General features: G+C 34.9%; 3 protein-coding genes and 1 non-coding gene across 9 annotated transcripts; 1 reads left to right on the plus strand and 3 right to left on the minus strand.

The window, feature by feature from the left end:
* Positions 1-617: 617 nt before the first annotated feature.
* LOC122022750 (serine/arginine-rich splicing factor SR34A-like) lies at positions 618-7,445 on the plus strand. Of its 6 annotated transcripts, none has more exons than XM_042580849.1 (15): positions 648-729; positions 1,310-1,349; positions 1,415-1,647; positions 1,802-1,911; positions 2,456-2,521; positions 2,599-2,673; positions 2,744-2,852; positions 2,931-2,977; positions 3,045-3,102; positions 4,505-4,554; positions 5,003-5,059; positions 5,832-5,917; positions 6,049-6,135; positions 6,239-6,275; positions 7,251-7,445. In XM_042580849.1, the coding sequence occupies exons 4-14, from the start codon at positions 1,825-1,827 to the stop codon at positions 6,264-6,266; spliced, it is 750 nt and encodes a 249-aa protein (XP_042436783.1). In that variant the 5' UTR covers positions 648-729; positions 1,310-1,349; positions 1,415-1,647; positions 1,802-1,824; the 3' UTR covers positions 6,267-6,275; positions 7,251-7,445. The 6 variants fall into 6 exon arrangements, with proteins under 6 accessions (XP_042436782.1, XP_042436783.1, XP_042436781.1 ...); XM_042580850.1 differs by having other exon boundaries at positions 650-713; XM_042580848.1 differs by lacking the exon at positions 1,415-1,647 and having other exon boundaries at positions 618-729.
* Positions 7,446-7,849: 404 nt separating this feature from the next.
* Positions 7,850-10,277, minus strand: LOC122022752 (40S ribosomal protein S20-2-like). The gene is made up of 4 exons (XM_042580851.1): positions 10,210-10,277; positions 9,957-10,111; positions 9,754-9,867; positions 7,850-8,206 (listed from the first exon to the last, which is right to left on the minus strand). The coding sequence occupies exons 2-4, from the start codon at positions 10,075-10,077 to the stop codon at positions 8,064-8,066; spliced, it is 378 nt and encodes a 125-aa protein (XP_042436785.1). The 5' UTR covers positions 10,078-10,111; positions 10,210-10,277; the 3' UTR covers positions 7,850-8,063.
* Positions 8,937-9,020, minus strand: LOC122025805. The gene has a single exon (XR_006123832.1). It is a non-coding gene; the product is annotated as a small nucleolar RNA SNORD36 (small nucleolar RNA).
* A 9,609-nt stretch (positions 10,278-19,886) lies between the features above and the next one.
* LOC122022776 (auxin-responsive protein SAUR40-like) lies at positions 19,887-20,618 on the minus strand. The gene has a single exon (XM_042580893.1). The coding sequence runs from the start codon at positions 20,461-20,463 to the stop codon at positions 20,035-20,037; it is 429 nt and encodes a 142-aa protein (XP_042436827.1). The 5' UTR covers positions 20,464-20,618; the 3' UTR covers positions 19,887-20,034.
* Between the last annotated feature and the right edge of the window lie 78 nt (positions 20,619-20,696).

The following is a 20,696-nucleotide window of genomic DNA, read 5'->3' on the forward strand; positions in this document are numbered from 1 at the left end:
AAAAGGTTAATTTTGTCTGGCACTTTATCCAGTTTAGGTCAATCAATCATTCAGAAGTTTTCACTAAATTAATTAAATTGGATAATATCGAGTCTAGGATAATCAATTCGGTCTATAGAAATTTTTCATCGATCATCAAATAAATCAGAAAGCACATGTGACGGCCAGCTCAGAAGTCCAACATCCTTTGATTACGCTTCCCATTTGAAAGAAAAATTCCTGTAAATACGAACCGCAGGTGCTTGAGAGATAATTTTAATATCCTACCATGACATCATGACCCCGGGGACAGCTACTAAGCTATTAAGATCAATAAGAAAGTGATTACAGTAGGGAGCCGATTAACACTCAACTATTTTAGATCAACCTTTTATTAAAAAAAAAATCATTGGTTAATTTATCTAATATAAACTCGATTGTTTACGAAATTGAGAAGACAAATGCAAAAATAATTTTGACATCCGTTTACTTGTTGAACGGCCGATGACCATCAAAATTGTCCTTTCCATAATATGGGCCAACGTGGGCTTCATAGGTGGTTCTCGGCCCGAAACAGGAGCACGTGCTCGTCACGCCCTCCCACTCCATCACTAGTGCTACTCCACGCCGACGCTCGCTATAAATTACCCACTCGGGTTCGAATCGCCTTGCATCCAGCGAGGGCTCGATCGCGAGCGTTAGAGGGCGGAGCTTGAGCTCGTCGAAGATTGATTGTACATTCCTCTTTCGGTTTGCTCTCTTGAACGACCTTTTTTTTCCCCTTATTTTTCTGTTTATTAGCTGTTGTTTTGCTTGATCTGATCACACCTTCAGGGGTTTCTTTGCAATACGTGTTAGACATGTGTAATTTGTGGTGTTGTCGCCCCAGATTTGTTTTTATCCAGATCAGTTTATGATTTACTTATTGCATCTGAGGCTTGAGGATTGATTCATGCGACGTCGATTTTGTGTAGGTGTTTCTGAGTATCATTCCCGTCCTAGGGTTTTTTTGTGAGATCGGAATTTTTCCTTCCGCAACATCCTCATTGGTTTCTTCCTGGTAGCTTATTGATTTTTATGTCATCCCCTGAGTGCTTTTCATGACGAAATTTCACCAAGCTTGCTGTTTTAGAAAGTATGCTACCACATAAAATTACTCGATTATATGATTTTGCCTGTTTTTCCTATACAATTAGCCATCAGATAGTTTTTGGATTTATCTTTTTTAACCTTGTTTTGCAGGAGTCCAGCATCTAGTATAATTGTGTTTTTTTTTTTTTTTTTGCTAGTTTATACAACTAGTAAGGGCTGTTATTTTATATTGTTTCAGGTTTTAAACTCGTCATTATCCTTTGAAGAAACCTTGAAAGGTAAATGAATAGATCTATTATAAACATTTCTCTATGCGTTGATACCCATACATCCTTCATGATAGATGATGTATGCTGGGAATGGGAGCTTTGGAGCTATCAATAGTACTATAGAGGAGTGGGAGGAGTCTATTTGGAATTTAGGACTTTTGAGAGGTTCTGGCATTCACAGAGGAGGTCTAAAGTGGATGATTTACCCTACATATAATTTGCATTGATTGTTGCTTTGGAGCATTGTGGAGGGCTTGGGGGCAATGGAGCTTGTGGAGCACCATTCACATCAAGAATTGCTTTCTTGGTTTGCTTCACAGTTTTTGGCCTTTTTACTCATCTTTATTGTCAAAACTCAAAATGAGTGTCTGTTGTGTTAAATCAGCATTAATGGAAGTGAAGGACTAACCTAGTGCAAGTTTAGTAGTAAACCATTTTTATGTCTAAGCTTTCTTTTACAGGGCATACATTTACAGCGGTGATCATGAGTGCTCGACTAAGTCATACAATTTATGTGGGCAACCTCCCTATAGATATCCGGGAATCAGAAGTTGAAGATTTGTTTTACAAGGTTCATATTTAAAACTGATTTCTTCATCTGTTGCTGATCAGCACATGAATTAATGTAAACTTGCATGTGCTTTATTTCTTTTGTAAGTTGCTACTAAGATTCCATCCATATGTTCTTCGCAGACTTATAGAGAATTAGCAATAAACATTGAACTCATTAACATTGAAAATAGTTATCATTTATGATGACTAATTCTCATTTTAGAGTTCTTTAACATTGATGTTACTATATTTGATGTATAGTATGTTCAATCTAGTTGTTTTTCAGCAGATGTTTTTTTTTGCAACAGTGGATTCTATTTGAGTGCTTGTGCTTTATGTCAAAAATCTTTATGATTGTTAGAGGCATTAATTTGTGTAAGAACAAGAGATTGTTAAGTGTGCAAATGGAATAAGGTGACTGCATACACTTGTGGCTATTTTTATATTTGTAGACATGAAATATTTGTGATTTGAATCTTCTGGATAGTATTGCATAGCATTGTGCTGTGATTAGTCTCAGACTGTAGACAATCAGTTCTTATTATTTTGATATGTTCTTGTAGTATGGTCGCATTGTGGAAGTTCAATTGAAGAATCCACCTCGACCTCCTGGTTATTGTTTTGTTGAGGTATGCACTTTTAACTTGAGCTGCATTGTGTTTCATTTCCTTCAGTTACAACTTTTATAACTTAAAATTTTTCATAGTTTGGAAGTTCACGGGATGCTGAAGATGCAGTGAGGGGTCGTGATGGCTATGACTTTGATGGTCATCGTCTCAGGGTACTAAGTTCTCTATAATGTTTCGAACAATCTATGCAAATACTAAGTTTTTTCATGTTGCTCCATGCAGGTTGAGTTAGCCCATGGTGGTCGAGGGCAGTCATTTCCAACTGGACGAGGTACTAGGCATGGAGGCGGGGGAAACAAACAAGGAGTGTCACATCGTTCAGATTATCGAGGTACTTTGCATTGACAGGTTGATTCTTATTGTTGTGTTTTACTTGGCGTGTTACAAAATTTGTGATTACTTTTTACAGTGATGGTCCGAGGACTTCCTTCTTCAGCTTCATGGCAGGATCTTAAGGTATGGAAAATCCTTAGAGATAATGTAAACAATTTTTCTAATTTTTTTTGGGTCTTACAACTTCCAGGATCACATGAGGAAGGCCGGGGATGTATGTTTTGCACAAGTTTTCCGTGATGGTGATGGTAGGTTTCAAATATCCATTGTAAATTAGTTTCTATTTCAATATGATAGATAGCGTTTGGAAAAATGTGAAAAGCACCATAGCTCTTGAGGAAGTTTACTGTTTTTTCCACTCTTTCAATGATAACTATGAAAAAAATAAATGTTTCAAATGGTTATCTTAATTATGCTTGGTGCCTTTATGCATTGAACAAATTGTAGAAACTAATTAGTGAATCATTTTTTGAGTGGCAACCATTTGTCACTTGACTTGAATCACCACACACACCCCACACCCGATATTTATGTACACAATTAGCATATGGGATAAACTTAAAGAGATTAACAATATACTCAAATAGGAAAAAATATAATTTGGAGATTTAATTAAATACTGAATTGCAGATACATTGAGGATAAGTTTTTTCCTTTTCTTTTTGAAGTATCAATTAAACATATTAGATCCAAATGATCTGAGCTTTGCTGTCAATATATCCTTTACTTAAAGTTGTGGGTTAAAATTTAATGTTGTTCACCCTAAATAGTTGGTACACATGCTTGTTGCTGCTATTGTAATACATATAATGACCCATCAATAGAATGTTATGCAATGCAAACATGAATCATTCATCATAAACTATATGAACTCTTTTAATGAAGATGCTATAAATTGGCAAAGTCAGCCTGCTTTGTCCGTGACACATGAAGCACATTTTCCTAAAGAAAATAACATGAAAACATATGTTTTTTGACTTGCTATCATTCAACAGCCTTTTCTACAGATACTTTTTAGTGAACCTAAAACCTTTTCATTTCTTTTTGTGTTACTAGATCATGAAATTTTGGATTTTACAAATAACGTGTGAACAAAATTTGAGACATAGAGATCATTTTAAACATTCCATATAGTGTTCAATACAACTCTATGGCCAAATTTATTACTTTGGCTACGTATTTGAATTTTGTTATGCCTGCTTAAATGAAACAATGTTCAGTTTACTTAGAGGAGGAAGTATAAGAGAAATGAAATAATTTAAGTGAAAAGAAATGAATTGTATTTTCACTATATTTCAATTTTATTTACATCTTTATGAGATGAAATTTGCATTTCAGTTCATTTCTTGAATTGGGTGGAAACAAAATAAGATGAAATAGAGGGAATTAAGTTCCTTCTTCTTTATATCCTTGCAAGTTAACAAGATGAAACAATCATTGTATTTCATCTTTTCTTTTCTCAGTTCCATACAATAAACACAACAAACTCCATGAAGGAGAATGAAAAGTGTACATATTTTTTAAGTTTGCATGTAGTGAAGCATTTAACCAGAACATAGCACTAGAGTCTAGACGCTTGATTTCTTTTATTTGTTTGCCTGGCCAATTTACTACTTCTGAGTTTGTTTATTTTTCTATTTTGTTCCTCAGGTGTTATGGGTTTGGTCGATTATACAAATTCTGAAGACATGAAATATGCTGTAAGAATGTTCCTTCGCACTTAATATAGCACATTTGATGTTTCAATTATATACAGTTTTTATTATTTCAATTCTAGTACGTAGATCAGATTTTTTCAGATTAGGGAAGTAAGTTAAAATTTAATTGATTGTAATAAAATCAATAATAAACTTAAGTACATTTTAATTAAAATATAAATAAATTGAAATTTTATTATATCCTTATGAATGGAATTCTATTTTTAAAATGAAGTTCTCAAATTGATTTACAATTTTGACAAAAAAAATTACGTTCTCAATTTATTAGTTTCAGACTTTCAGTAATGGTGTCATATTTAACTAAAAAGATTTGATATATATTAAAATGAATCTAATTTAGTGCATATAATTTAAACTTTGTAAAGTGTTGTAGAATTTGAAATTTACCTTTAATTATGTGTTGTTACATTGTGTATTTTCTTTTTCCCAGATTCGTAAACTTGATGACACGGAGTTTAAAAATCCTTGGTCAAGATCCTACATTCGGGTATGTTTGGTAATGGCAAATATAAAATTACTGAATATACCAATAATGAATTATTTAGCCCGTTCTTCTGAATTCTTTGTCCAACTTGTTTTTTTTTTTTGTTGAATACTAGGTTTAGAAAATTTCATTACTGGCATTTTTAGTTAAGCATTCTAGTAAACATGATGATGAGATCATGAGTTGAGGGGGGAAATTGCACCCTTTTTTCTTAATGATTTATAAGAAAAAATATATTTTAGGGAGTGCGGCCATCCTGACCCTTGGCTTTGTGTCAGTCTCTGCACACGCTAGATTAGTTCCTAATATTCTTGATTGTCTTCTACGATGCAGTATTGCAGCTTAACTTACTAGATTAGTCATTCATATTTAAAATCTTAAATTTGAGTTTGTTATCTCAATTTAAACAATTTTCCCACCTTTGGATGCTACCAACGAGATTAATCTAGTGTTAAATGGACGGCGTAGAACATGATAAATCAGTCTGTTTCGAACTACCTGATGGCTGAATTGTGGTTTGACATTCTTAAAGACACTTTGAATGGTGTCATTATTAGACATCACATGATAATAACACAGTCAAGGTTTCAAACACAGGAATCAGAATCTAGCAAGATATTTGAGAATTTAAATGATGAAAATTATAATATTCTTGTTTTCTATTCTCTTGCCTTTTTCTTTTGTCTAGTGATATATCAGTTTGTGGATGAGATTCATGAAACCAGACTGCAACTTGTTGGAACTAATCTAGCTTGATTGTGATGAGCATGTCTAGGTCAAAAGCTACGAGCGAAGTAAGTCGAGGAGCCCAGGCTCAAGCCGGAGCCCCAGTAGAAGTAGAGGACCACGGAGGAGCCGGAGGTGAAATTCTTGGTTTTTTTCATCATAGTAAAACTCAGCTTTAGTGTTAATTATACTCAAATATTTAGGGGCGATGAAAAATTTTTAGTTCTGTTTTTTTTTAAAAAAAAAAAAAAAAAAAAAATCTCCAGCAAATCAAATGACCGATCACGTTCAAGATCACCATCAAAGTCTGCTTCTCCACGACCTAAATCTGCGTTTCCAGCCAGACTGTCAAGGTGGTTCTGTATAATTATTTTTCATATTTTTTCCTTCTAGTGAATTTTATTGATATTCTTATTTATTTCACTGCAATGAGCGGATGAACATTTTTGCTTGCAGATCAAGATCTAGGTCTCAATCTGGGTGATTATTCCAGGTATTCGTTGAATCACTTGCTACCTTTGTTTTTTATAGGAATGGAATCAATAGCAAAAAATGGAATAGATGGTTTTTTTTTATTGCTGTCATTGGTTTATAGAAATGTTAATAGACAAGAAATAATGCCCCCACAAAGATGGTAACTATTTCCAAGTAATAAGCAATGGTTTGCTGGGCTTATATGGTTCCCCAGGTCCACCCTAAACTCACTTGATGAGTTCATTTGGTCTGGACTGGGTTATCTGATCCCGTCAGTTCTGTTTTTATGTCCAGCTTCGCTAGGTTGGCGTGCTTACATCTTTTCAAGTGCTCAGTCCACCTATCACTCCGATATATATAATGAAATAGAGTATGAACAAATATTTTTATATGGAGTAAGGAATAGAATATGAATAAATAATTTCATAAATAAATATCTACATACGCATTTTCATTTGGTCTGGACTGGGTTATCTGATCCCGTCAGTTCTGTTTTTATGTCCAGCTTCGCTAGGTTGGCGTGCTTACATCTTTTCAAGTGCTCAGACCACCTATCACTCCGATATATATAATGAAATAGAGTATCAACAAATATTTTTATATGGAGTAAGGAATAGAATATGAATAAATAATTTCATAAATAAATATCTACATACGCATTCACAGACAAATTGAAGTATATTGGAATTGAGTGCATGAGGCTCTCGCCATATATATTATGAAAAAGAAGGGAAAAAAAGCATACCTTTGGTTGCCTTAGTAATTAGAAAGATTGAAGATTTTTGCTTTTGCCGGAGCGAAATATGTAGTCTGGTTCATGGATAAAATAGATTGGACAGATACAAGGTCAATGAACACCGGATTCTTTTGATTCAAATATATATATATATATATATATATATATATATATATATATATATAAACTTTGTCAGAAGTCCTGAATTGCTGTTCGCTTGTTCAATTGCATATTTATCTTTTTTTTGGCAAATTTCAGGTGATGAAGATGTGTATGAACGTAATGCTCTCCGCCACTACTGCGTGAATTATGAAAAAACTTTGGGACTTTATCAGCACGTTGGACTTTTGTTTGTAAACTGGACTACTGTTTCCTCTTAGTTGAATATTGATTGAACCTTTTTATGTTGGACGTTTTTCCTATTAATTTGTGGCTTGAACTTTTTTTTTTTCATTTCTTCTTTAACTATACCCTTGTTTTTTTACGATCTGCATTTATTAATACTTTTTTTTTGTGCACTTAAATTATTTTAAGCATTTTTATTAAAATAATGAAATGGATATTACAAAACCGGACCCAGACACTCTGGCATAGCTCGATCGGCCCCTGAAAAATGTTGTCCGATGGCCCACTAACTGTCCATAATGGGCATGGATCATTGACGAGCATAATTATTTGCCTCCGTTAGTAACCCATTAATGTCAAATATCGCTAGTAACCCATTAATGTCGAATATGGATTAGTTTTTGTTATATAAACTATTTCTTGTATTCGCAGTTAAAATGATCTATATTAGTTTGCTTATTAAAAATGCAAGCGCAACAAAAATCATATTTTAAAAAATGCATAAAAAAACGTTAACATGATAATTCATCTGGCATTAAAACTGAAAAAATGTCATAATAAAAATCTAAAATTTTAGAAACATGACCTAGCCATGCATGACAAACTCAACTGACACAATGGAGAACATGAATTTGCGAGAAGTTGACCCAAGGCTCAAAAATATATAAACTTCATAAAGGCACAGATGATAGAAAGTTTGGGAACGAGGAACATAACTATCAGGCTTTATGATTCTGAGATCGTCACCTCAACCTCCACACCAGGTTCAATTGTGATTGAAGTGATCTGCTTCACAACCTCAGGGGAGCTACGAAGATCAATGACTCTCTTGTGTACCCGGAGCTCAAAACGATCCCATGTGTTTGTTCCTATAACAAAATGTTCAATATTGAATTCCACTTTAACAGAGCTCATTCAATATCAAATTCAATAGGTCTACTTGAAGAGAAACATCAAAAGGTAAGAACATTCTCATTATTGAATTCAACATATTAAAAAAATATAAATGTAGTACGAAGTCATTGAAATGCACCGAATTGATTGGACACGCACATCAGCTTTTCCTAGGGCCTACCCATCTATTCACTCCTTTCAGCGGCCAACAAGCCCTAACAGTTTCGCTCTAGACCCAACCAATTCAACATGTCAGCCAGCTTAATCCGCTCAACCCAAATAATCTGACGGTCCAATTTTATCTAACCCCTCAGCCGGATTGGTCAAACAAATCTTATCAAGCCATTTGACAAGAACAGACGCATTCATCTAGACTAACACAATCAAACCATTAGGACCAACCGCATTCAAAATATATATAGTTTTCAGAGGTAAATTAGAAAGTTCATTTTTGCAACAATATCAATTCTTAAATTTATGAAATCAAATAGAAATTAAAGTAGAATGTTAATACAAATTAATTGCTAAAATGACAATATTACCTCTTTTCTGTTAAATGATGTAAATGCAGTACAAAGTTATTAGTTACTACTAGATTCAAAACTTGTCCAGAAGTTCAAACCAAGCCACAAAAAAACTCAAATTAGAGGAAGATTTGGAAGTGACATTATACCCAAGCTTCAGAGATAGTGAAGGATTCTGAATTGTGCATCAGTTTTAAAAAGCTCGATATTTTGACACTTCATCGAGAATATCTCAGTGTTAAACTTTCTTGATCATCATATGCACAGACAGTCAAACCCACACAAAACCATTCACATCTTTATTTTGTTAGAAAAACATCAGTGGATGAGTACACTTTAGATTAGGCATATAAATGAAACTGAATATATATAAAAAATAGTTTTCAAAAGTAAAAAAAAAACTAACAATAGTAAAGATTGGTGGGCATGAAATTTCTGATGAGGTTATCATTAACTGGAAAATGTCATTAATCATACAGAGTTGATAGTACTAATAGAGTAACAGTTTCAAATCTAGTACCATTGTCATGTGTTTCTCAAGCAAAGAATGAAAAAAAAAAATATAGCATCACATGGTGTTTCTCCACACTAGATTCAATCATGATTGAAGTGATCTGCTTCTCAAATAATTATTAAATGCAATGATAAAACGCACAGTACTTTATGGATATTTTCCACCGGATAATAGAATGACTAACTGTGTTATCCATAGATGATATCCTTTAAATTACATGATCACTAGACTACATATATAATAGTGTTATACTACTACAACCGATAGGCTAATTGTACCTTATCTTGAACTGGATGTGCTAAAGACAATCTTATGCCATATAATACAAACTAAAGTGTTGCTTTACAGGATATAGTGATTATAGCATACATATACTGAACATAATGTGCACTATATTCCTCAATATACACTAATTAACACTAATAAAACAGTGATTAAAAACTAGCATTAGGTGTAAAACCATCCAAAAGAGAGATTGCAATACCTTCGCCGCAAGGAGATTTCCTGGTGGTAATGTTAAGAACCTTAGTGGGCATTCTAACAGGCCCTTTAACATTGAGCCCTTTGTCCTTCGCACCCCTTACCAGATCCGCGCACACTGAACAGACAAACACGATCAAAATTCAGAAACGAGAAACGAAAGATAAGAGAGTAAACCACCCGATCGGAGGTCAGACAACGCCTCACCCTTCTCCAGATTCTTCACGTTCTTGGAGGACAGGGTGATCCGGATACGATGCAGCTCCTCCTGGGGCTGTTCCAGCCCTATCTTAGTCGACTTCATTGCACCATACGCCACCGCCGCCATTGTTTTGAGGTTAAGACGACCTTACACGCACGATCTAACACGAGAAATCACAGGGAATCAAAGAGAAACACCTCAGATTAGAACTAGAACTCGTTATATCGAGACGATTCGGGAGAAAAACGATACTCTTACCTCACAATACGCCGCCGCGCTGCTGCTCTTCCGCGAGAAGTAGACAATTGATCAGATTAGGGTTTGTTAGTGCGCTCTTATATATAGACAAATCGAAACGGGCCTACCCGTCAAACCACATTTGGGCTTCTAGAACTCGATATGAAACAACCCAGTAGGAAGCCCAGCACCAAAATTTTAAAATTTGAAAAAATTTACGTGCAGTCCCACACAAACAAAACTTTACGTATAATCTTACTATTTTATTAAAAATCTTCCCCTTTTACTAACTAATTTTGATGAAGCCTAAAATGTATTTACGTTAATATCTTTTTTTCTATTTACACTAAAAATAATTCCAAGGTTTATTAGTAATTCCACAAGCGAAACAATTAGTGATCTATAGTTTGAGACTCAGTTACAACATATTATTATGAATTTTTCTGATTGTTTTATATAAAAAAATATAGTTCTCTTTAGTCCCATATCTTAAAATTAACAATACTATGATCAAAAAAACTTCTATAAATAATTTAGGCCAACAATGTTAAAGAATATACTTTTTTTAGTTTTTTTTACTAAGACAAGTATAATATTAAATTAAAATATTTTTTTACATAGGGAAGCCCGTTAGAGTAGTCACTATTGCATGGGTCTGACGAATCTTACCCAAATAATTAATTCTTTGTTTATAAGGATGACACTAGAAAATTCAAACAATTTGAATTTTCAAAGATCTAAATAATTTATATATTATTATATTACACACGCAACGCGTGTGCACGATCACACTAGTTAAATATAATGAATACTATCTAATTACCTCTATTTCTGGGTATAAAAAAGAAATAAAAAATGTAAAAATAACATATATTTTTAGGTAAAAAATTAAAAAATAAGTATAATTTTTTAAAAATTTAATATATTAAACTACAATCTAGTATATTTTTTATTAAATTGAACAATATTATTAGATTTTGTTTAAATGATATTTAATTTGATGAAAAATATACTAGATTTTCTTTAAATAGTACAAAATTTGGGATGAAATATATTAAGCGGAAAAAATGTTATGATTAATTTGATACAAAATATATACTCAGTTCTAGTTTAACGTGCTAAATTTAAGAGAAATTATACTCATTTTTAGATTTTTTATACTTAAAAAATCTGAGCGGTAATTAGGTAAGAGTATCCACATCAGTTACCCTATTCAAAGATTTTATCCTAACTTTTGGATAGGTTAACTAAAAATCCTCTGTATCAGTTACCCTATCCATTCCCTAAATTTAGATTTGATGAATAGTGATTTTTTAAATTTAGAGAATGAAAACTCTACCCTAAAAATAAAATAATATTTCTTTTTAATCTCTCTCCTTCCACTCATTCCATAAATATAATAATAAAAAATAGAAGAAAGAGAAAAAATAAAAAAAAAATTAAAGATGATAGAAATTTTAGGATATTTAATGTAGTGTGTAGTGAAAATTGATTATCTAAATTTAATAAAATGGGTCATTTATCCTAAATTTTAGATATAGTAAATATGGATGCTATAACGATATTTGTACAAGAAATTGAAGCAAATAAAATTTTAGAGGTAAGAAGTGGAGATAAAGGTCTCTAATTTACCGAAATTTAAATGGCAAATTTCATTTCACGCCTTAAAGTGTTACTTATCTTTTCTAAGACGTCCTCCACGGTTTATAAAATTAAAACTTTAAAATTATAAAAAACAAATAATTTAAAGAAATATTTAAAAGGATAAGATACATATTATTATTTTTTTTAAAGTGTAGGTAAATTTAAAATAAAACATCAATAAATTTAAGCATTAACTTAATTTTTATTTCACTAAATTTGTTGTCTCCCAAAGGACATCCACGTGTGATGCTCCTCATACGCACCTTTCAAGCTCATAGTGACTGATTTCAAAACTAGAACCACCTTATCATACATCTCATTCCAATACATTAGAAATGATAAATTCTAATTGCTGCAATTATTTGTTTTATATTGTTATAATATTTCGAGAACACCCTAGATTCAATGTACGTGTGGCACTATATGCACAAATCCTTATTAATCATTAGAATTCCCAAATAATGTTTTAAAGAGAATGAGTTCACCCTCCAACAAATAACTAAGCATATACTATATAAGAGATTTTTTCTTTAATAAAAAGTTGCTTTAAAAATATGCATCGTCTAAATGAGTCTCTAGAAGTGATTTTCGATCTTGATAGTTGGTAGAAATTTTTTTTTAGTACTAGACCGATTTCCTCCATAATTAATTCGTTAAAAAAATTAAATACCTGAATTATATATAAGAAAACCAAATTAACATAATTAGATGATTTAGAGAGCAATAATGAAAAAATAATAATAGGAAAATGAGCTTAGTAGAAATAATTACTTAGTTCAGATTGTGTTTTTGACTGTATTTGATAGGAGAAGACTTGGAGTATTCATATCAATTTCTTTATAACATTTTTAAAATTTAAATAAATCATTCCCTTTATTAAATTTAAATAATTATTTTTTATTACACACTATAAATTTTCTATTATCATTATCTTTTTTAATTATTTTTTCTCTCTATTCTATTTTTTATTATTTTTTCTTTCTTTCTATTTAATATCTATTTTTAATTCTTCAATCTATTTCCTTTATTTTTTTTCTCCCAAATTAAATATATTTTTTCCTTTCTCCCATATTAAATAATATTTTTTCTTTCTCTAAAATTAAATAATATTTTAATATTTAGGAAATGAATCCTTTCACTAAAGTATTATTAATGAAATTTAAATTTAGAAAATAAATAAGATAATTAATGTAAAAAAAATTAAGTAAAATATAATTTTTTTTAAAAAAAAAATCTATATTTACGGAAGCTGATGCTCTCATTTATCTTCAGGATTATTTAGAATCTCTCGTTAATTTTATAAAGATAAATTGTGCAATCTGAGTGTCAATATATTGAATAAAACTTAAAAGAAAATCCCTGCTGACAATGAATATCGAGTTATGGTTATAAAGAGGTATATATGTTCCTAAGGGATCAACTGCGAATTATTAGTGTACTTAATTAGGTGTTTACCAGGAGGGACCATCCCCATGAATCATCAAGGCTGTGATGGGACCATTACAAGCACAAGCTCCGGATCATGCACATGAGAGATGCCAAACAAGTGCATGCATTCTCCTTGTATTCTAATAAATATTTTTATACATGTACAGCCAAAGGTTATGATCTCTATCATTTTGTTCAACAATATAATAGTTATTAATAATTATTTCCTTTAGTAGCTAACGAGGTAGATTTATATATTTATTTATTTTACTAATATGCGAAGATTAAATATTTAGGTAAATATTTTTTATTTGATTTTCACATTTTAAGGGGTTTAAATAAGTGTAAAATCGTCTCTGGGACTATGGTGTCAAGTAGGGCATTCAGATTGTCATCCAAATATTCATAGATTGAACCTCAGCTATGATATATTTGTAGAAATTTTTTTCTCTAAATGAGGGGCATAACTAAAGGATGTTGGACTTCTGGCCTGTCCGTCACATGCGCTTCCTGATTTACCTTAGTGACCGGTGAGAAACTTTCTTAGGACCTGCCCGGTCACTCCAGTGATAGTCAATGAGGTCAACTGGAATTGTTATTATTATTTTAAATAAGTATAAAATTATTCCCAGATTATAATGCAACAGTAAAGATACTCAGTTATTTAGAAATTTTTTCTTCAAATAAAATTTGTAATTAAGAGATGTTGTGCAAAGAGGGGGGCAATACCTCTCAACCTTTCTGAACCGCGGAAGAAGAGGAAGAGAGAAAAGAGATCGCGCGGAATAACAAGACAAAGACGCACAAAAGAGAGCAAACACCAGGAAGGAGAAGAAGAAGAGAAAGAAAAAGAGTTACCGTGGTTCGGCGACTTGCCTACTCCACAAAACGGCCGAAGCTTTATTAGAATTCTCTTCTACACAAGAGAATCACATCTAATGATTCTTGTGTTTTCTGATCTACAATGGGTTTACAATGATCCCTATAAATACTGCTAAACCCCCAGACCCAGTAAAAACGTAACAGAATTTGTTATGAAAAACATAACAAAATTTTGTTATATAAAATCTTAACAGAATTTTATTACGAAAAATCTTAACAGATTTTTCTTCTATGACATCCCTTCATCCAAATATGAGCCACTCGTCAACAATCTCCACCTTGGCGAATATTCACCCCTTCGAAGAATACGAATATCTGGACAAAACTCCATCTAGATCTCTGGGTCTGGGCTTCCTTCCTCTAGCATCTAGAGATATGGATCAAGTTCAAGCAATGCTTAAACTTCTCTGTGGTCACTGGCTTTGTCAGCATATCTGCAGCATTGTCTGCAGTGTGAACCTTCTCAAGTTGAATTTCCCCGGAAGCAATCAACTCTCTGATCTTGTGAAACCTCACATCAATATGTTTGGTTCTCGCATGATACACCTGATTCTTCGCCAAATAGATAGCACTCTGACTATCGCATAACAACTTGACTCCACCTTGCTGAACACCCAGTTCTCTGACCAACCCTGTAAGCCATAAAGCTTCCTTCGCTGCTTCAGCTGCTGCCATGTACTCGGATTCCGTAGTAGACAATGCAACAATAGATTGTATCATAGATTTCCAACAAATAGGTCCTCCTGCCACAGTGAATACGTATCCTGTAGTAGACCTCCTGTTATCTAAATCTCCTGCATAGTCTGCATCTACGTACCCAGCAACTAAAGGATCTTCCGGTTGTCTACTGAACATGATGCCATAATTAGTTGTATTTCTCAAGTATCTGAAAATCCATTTCACTGCATCCCAATGTGGTCGACCAGGATTTGAGAGAAACTTGCTTACCATACTAACTGCTTGCGCCAAATTTGGTCTCGTGCAAACCATGGCATACATCAGACAACCAACTGCACTGGCATAAGGAACCTTTGACATCTCTTGGATCTCGTCATCCGTCTTTGGACACTGTGTACTGGATAACTTGAAGTGATGCGCCAGGGGTGTGCTCACCGACTTTGCATTCTTCATGTTGAACTATCCAACACCTTCTCCACATAGCTACGTTGAGACAACCATAATCTCCCTGCAACTCTATTCCTATGAATCTCCACCCCAAGAATCTTCTTGGCCTCTCCCAAATCTTTCATGTCAAATTCCTTGCTCAGTAGCCTCTTCAATTTTTCAACCTCTCTCATCTTCTTCGCAACAATGAGCATGTCATCTACGTATAGTAGTAAGAAAATCAGTGATTCATCTTCAAGGCCTTTCACATATATGCAGCAGTCATACTCGCATCTCCTATATCCGTTTTGAATCATGTATGAATCAAAACGTTTGTACCATTGCCTAGGAGATTGTTTCAGTCCATAGAGTGATTTCTTCAACTTACAAACCAACTGCTCTTGTCCGGACTGACTAAATCCCTCAGGTTGTGACATAAAAATCTGCTCCTCCAAATTTCCATGAAGAAATGCCGTCTTCACATCCATTTGCTCCAAATACAAATCGTGATGTGCCACCAAAGCCAATACCGCTCTAATTGACGTATGTCTTACCACTGGAGAGAAAATTTCTTCATAGTCAATCCCCTTTATTTGTGAATACCCCTTTGCTACCAACCGAGCCTTAAACTTCACTTCTTCTCCCTCTGACATTGCTTCTTTCTTCTTGAATATCCACTTGCACCCTATAGCTTTCTCTCCTTCAGGAAGTTCCACTAGATCCCACGTTTGGTTCTTATGCAACGACTCCATCTCCTCTGCCATAGCACCCGTCCACCTGTCCTTCTCAGAGCTATGTATTGCCTCCTGAAAAGATGTAGGGTCTCCGCTACTAGTGGTAAGTGCATAAAATACCAAGTCTTCGAATCCGTATCTAGTGGGTGGTTTTACGACTCGTCTCGTTCTACCACTAGCTATAGTGCGATGCTCCGTGTGCTCTGAGCTAGAATCATCGAAGTCATGAGTCTCTAGCTCCACCTGCACAATATCTTTCTCTTTGTTGCTTTGTGGTGTTTCCTTTCCTTCTTCCTGAGTACGTTGTAACATAGCTTTCTCATCAAACACCACATCTCTGCTGATCACCACCTTGTTTGCCTTAGGTTCCCAAAGCTTGAAGCCTTTAACTCCTTTCTGATAGCCCAGAAAAATGCATTGCTTTGACTTTGCATCCAGCTTTGATTTTTCCTCACTAGATATATGCATATAGGCTGGACATCCAAAAACTCGAAGATGAGAGTAATCTACTTGATTCCCTGTCCATACTTCCTCTGATACTTTGCCTTCTAGTGCTGCCCTTGGTGATCTATTAATGAGATAACATGCCATGTTAACTGCTTCCGCCCAGAAATTCTTTGCAAGCCCTGCATTCAGCCTGAGATATCTTGCCTTCTCAATGATTGTCCTGTTCAACCTTTCCACTACCCCATTCTGCTGAGGTGTCCTGCGAACCGAGAAGTGCCTCATTATCCCATGCTGCTCACAGAATTCCTGAAACTTTGAATCTGTGTACTCAGTCCCATTATCTGACCTAAGGCATTTGATCTTCCTTCCGGTCTGGTTCTCTACTTCAGTTTTCCACAATTTAAACTTTGCAAAAGTTTCTGACTTGTGACGCATAAAGTATACCCATACCTTTCGTGAGAAATCATCAGTAAAACTCACAAAATACAAGTGCCCTCCACGTGATGCTACACTGGCCGGTCCCCAGAGATCCGTATATACGTAGTCCAGAATCCCCTCCGTCTTGTTTGTTGCCGTCTTAAATTACACTTTGCTCTGTTTCCCAAGAACACAGAATTTGCAGAATTCAAGCTTGCACGTTTTGACACCCTTCAACAAATCTCTCTTGTGAAGTTCTAGCATCCCACGTTCACCCATATGCCCTAGCCGCATATGCCACAAGACAGTACTATCTGATTCAGACTCCACCGAGGCGACTCCACCTACAACTGTAGTCCCTATCAACTTGTAGATGTTTCCTGCTACCTTTTGTCCTTTCATTACCGTCAGAGCTCCCTTGCTGACTTTCATCACCCCGCTCACTGATTTGTAATTACAACCAATATCATCCAGTGTGCCTAGTGAGATCAAGTTCTTCCTTAGCTCTGGTATATATCTGACATCACATAAAGTTCTGATCACACCATCAAACATCTTGATTCTGACATTTCCTATGCCGATAATCTTGCATGATGCATCGTTTCCCATCAACACTGAACCAGAATCCACTGCCCTATAGGTGTCAAACCAATCCTTGTTTGGAGTCATGTGATATGAACATGCAGAGTCTAAAATCCATGCATCCGTCAGCTGCTCCGAACTTGACATAACTGATAGCATATCTCCATCACCGCTTTCTGAATTTTCTTCTTCAACTATGTTTGCAGACTTTGCCGAACTACTTTTGTTCTCTGCAACATATTTCTTTATCTCTGGATAATTTCTCTTGATATGACCTTTACCTCCACATTTGTAGCACGTGATCACCTTCTTCCTTCTCGACTTAGAACGAGTCTTGTTGTTGTTGTCATATCCATGTCGAGATTTGCTCCTACCACGCTCTTGGTTGCTATTTACCACAAGTCCTTCTCCTTGAGAAATTTCATCGCTTGTTTTCTTCCTTTGGTGAAAACCTAGCAACGCACTTGTGATCTCCTCCAATTTGAGAGTTTCCTTACCCCACATCAAAGTAGTAACCAAATTCTCGTAGGAGATGAAGGTAGAGAATTCAACAACATCGCGCCTTGTCTTCGTCTTGATCTTCACATCAATCCGCGGATCACTTACAATCTGGTTGAATACGTTGATGTGCTGGCTCAGATCGGTTCCTTCATTCATCTTCAGCCCGAATAATTACTGCTTAAGATACGACTTGTTTATCAATGACTTTGGCATGGATCGACTTTCCATCTTTTGTCAAATTGTAGTCAGTGACTCCTCGTACATGACATAGTACATCACATCATCCATAAGAAAAAACCTAATTGCTGCCACTACCTTCACCTGAAGTTCTTCCCAATTTGATCTCTTCATGCTTTCCAATTTTCTTTCTCTTAGCGCCTTCGCCATGCCTTGTTGCACCAACAAATCCTTGAACCTTCTCTGCCATAATCCAAAGTTTCGGATTTCGTCAAACTTCACCATATCAAACTTAGAAGTCGTCCTCGACATGTTGAAGAAATCGCCAAAACCGGGCTCTGATACCAATTGTTGTGCAAAGAGGGGCAATACCTCTCAACCTTTAACGAAGAAGAAGAGGAAGAGAGAAAAGAGATCGCGCGGAATAACAAGATAAAGACGCACAAAAGAGAGCAAACACCAGGAAGGAGAAGAAGAAGAGAAAGAAAAAGAATTACCGTGGTTCGGCGACTTGCCTACTCCACAAAACGGCCGAAGCTTTATTAGAATTCTCTTCTACACAAGAGAATCACATCTAATGATTCTTGTTTTTTCTGATCTACAATGGGTTTACAATGATCCCTATAAATACTGCTAAACCCCCAGACCCGGTAAAAACGTAACAGAATTTGTTATGAAAAACATAACAAAATTTTGTTATATAAAATCTTAACAGAATTTTATTACGAAAAATCTTAACAGATTTTTCTTCTATGACATCCCTTCATTCAAATATGAGCCACTCGTCAACAAGAGATATTGAATTTCTAGGTCGTCCACCCAAGTATTTTCAATTTACTCTAGTGGTCAGTAATTTTTTTTTATAGAATTAGACAAGTCATCCCAGATTCGATGTTACCCCGTTAGAATAATGGATTTCATCTTTGCATAATTAAATATGCACAAGATTATTAGATAATTATAATCAAAATTATTTTAGTATTGATTAAGACAACTTAAATACTAATTCAAACTATTCTAAATCTAATAAAAACTGATCAAATATAATTGAAGTGACTAAAGCTGCTACAAAGTGGAATAATTTTGATCAAATTGCTACAGTATAAATGCAATCGAACAAATTGCTCAGAGAATTTCCTGTTAGAATAATTTTGCTCAAATTGTTATTTTTAACGTAGGTATCCAATTTCTTTTCAACCGACTAATGTTGTTAAAGATGATTGATCCAACCCAGGTAAATACAGAAAGTATAAATAGATCAGATAGACATGTCTAATGTTACAAGACATTCGAACACAACAGACATATAAGGTGTCCTGTATATATGAGTTTTTAACCCTAATTATCTGGGAGTCTGTCCTACTTCTTAACATCGTGTCGTACCTGACGGCTTCAAATTGCATATTTTGACAAATGACTAATTCCGAAGATAATCGATTCTATCAAACTTTTCTATAAAAATTCAAACCGATCATCTATATAAATCTAAAAATTCAAACGGTTCATCACTTTAAAACCAGTCGTCTCCCAGGTTATCTTTCCTCTGTAGAAAATTAACTTACGCTGCAGATTGGAATCGATCCAAGGGTTTTATCGTTCGACTGTTGCCGGGGCAAAATTTCTCGATATTGAAACTTTGATAGGAACTATTTTAATTGAAGTAGTTTTTATTAAAATTATTATTGGATAACAATATTTCTAAGGTTCCATTTATTATTATTTTTTAAATAGATCGTTGTTAATGAAAAATAAGCAGAGCTAGTGTGCATATCTTGAGCTTGATGACGGTAATTACAATGTTAATTACTTCCATTATTCAATTAACTAGATGACAGTCGCCAGACAAACTGTTTTCTAAAGAAAAAAAAAGAAAGAAAATAAAAAAAAAAGTTACTAATAACGAGAAGAGACGAATAGAATTCGTTCAGTTCTAGTGTGCAATGCTCGAGCTGTCGCGGAGCAACGGCAGGGAGTCGCCGGCGAAGGAAGAACCATTAGGACTAGAAAGCACGGCCTCGAAGCCCTCGAGGCTACAATAGTTCTGTGACCGCGAGGAAGAAGACGAGGAGGAGGAGATGAGGATGATGAGGCGCTGGAAGAGGGCCTCGTCGCAGGGGAGGGCGAGGGGGCCAGGGTGGCCGCCGGAGGAAGGGGAACCGTACTCCTCTTCCTCGGCCCGGCGGAGCAACTGCCGGAAAGCGGGGTGGTTGAGATGGGAGGCGCGCACCACGAACCGCCGCCGGGAGGTGGCCCCCACGCACACCACCGCCACATGGCCCGCCGGGACGTCCGGAGGCGCCTCTGCGGCGTGGCGCCACCGCTGCAGCAGCATCTGCCGGAGCTTGCTGCATTTGCCCATCTCTCTCGCTCGCTAACTGTAATCGAAGTGGAAGGAGAGAGCACAAGGAGAGTAGACAAGAAGGGGTTTTATTTATATTGAAATCAATATAAAATATTTAAATAATTAAAAAGATAAAGAATAATTAGTGACTAATTGCTATTTATAAATTGGGAGTATTAAAGATTTTTTTTTTCAACTAAATATATTAATTTTTTGAATGCATAATTATTTCTCTCAACAAAATGCACATT

The sequence above is a fragment of the Zingiber officinale genome, chromosome 9B, assembly GCF_018446385.1.
Source record: "Zingiber officinale cultivar Zhangliang chromosome 9B, Zo_v1.1, whole genome shotgun sequence".
NCBI lineage: Eukaryota > Viridiplantae > Streptophyta > Magnoliopsida > Zingiberales > Zingiberaceae > Zingiber > Zingiber officinale.

Bases quoted from the DNA above. Each gene is read 5' to 3' on its own strand.
- LOC122022750 (XM_042580845.1), top strand. The intron at 2,978-3,044 runs GTATGGAAAATC...TACAACTTCCAG, and splicing joins CTTCATGGCAGGATCTTAAG to GATCACATGAGGAAGGCCGG. The intron at 4,555-5,002 runs GTAAGAATGTTC...TCTTTTTCCCAG, and splicing joins CTGAAGACATGAAATATGCT to ATTCGTAAACTTGATGACAC.
- LOC122022752 (XM_042580851.1), bottom strand. From the start codon at position 10,077: ATGGCGGCGGTGGCGTATGGTGCAATGAAGTCGACTAAGATAGGGCTG. The intron at 9,868-9,956 runs GTGAGGCGTTGT...TTGTCTGTTCAG, and splicing joins CGTGAAGAATCTGGAGAAGG to TGTGCGCGGATCTGGTAAGG. The intron at 8,207-9,753 runs GTATTGCAATCT...ATTTTGTTATAG, and splicing joins GAAATCTCCTTGCGGCGAAG to GAACAAACACATGGGATCGT.
- LOC122022776 (XM_042580893.1), bottom strand. From the start codon at position 20,463: ATGGGCAAATGCAGCAAGCTCCGGCAGATGCTGCTGCAGCGGTGGCGC.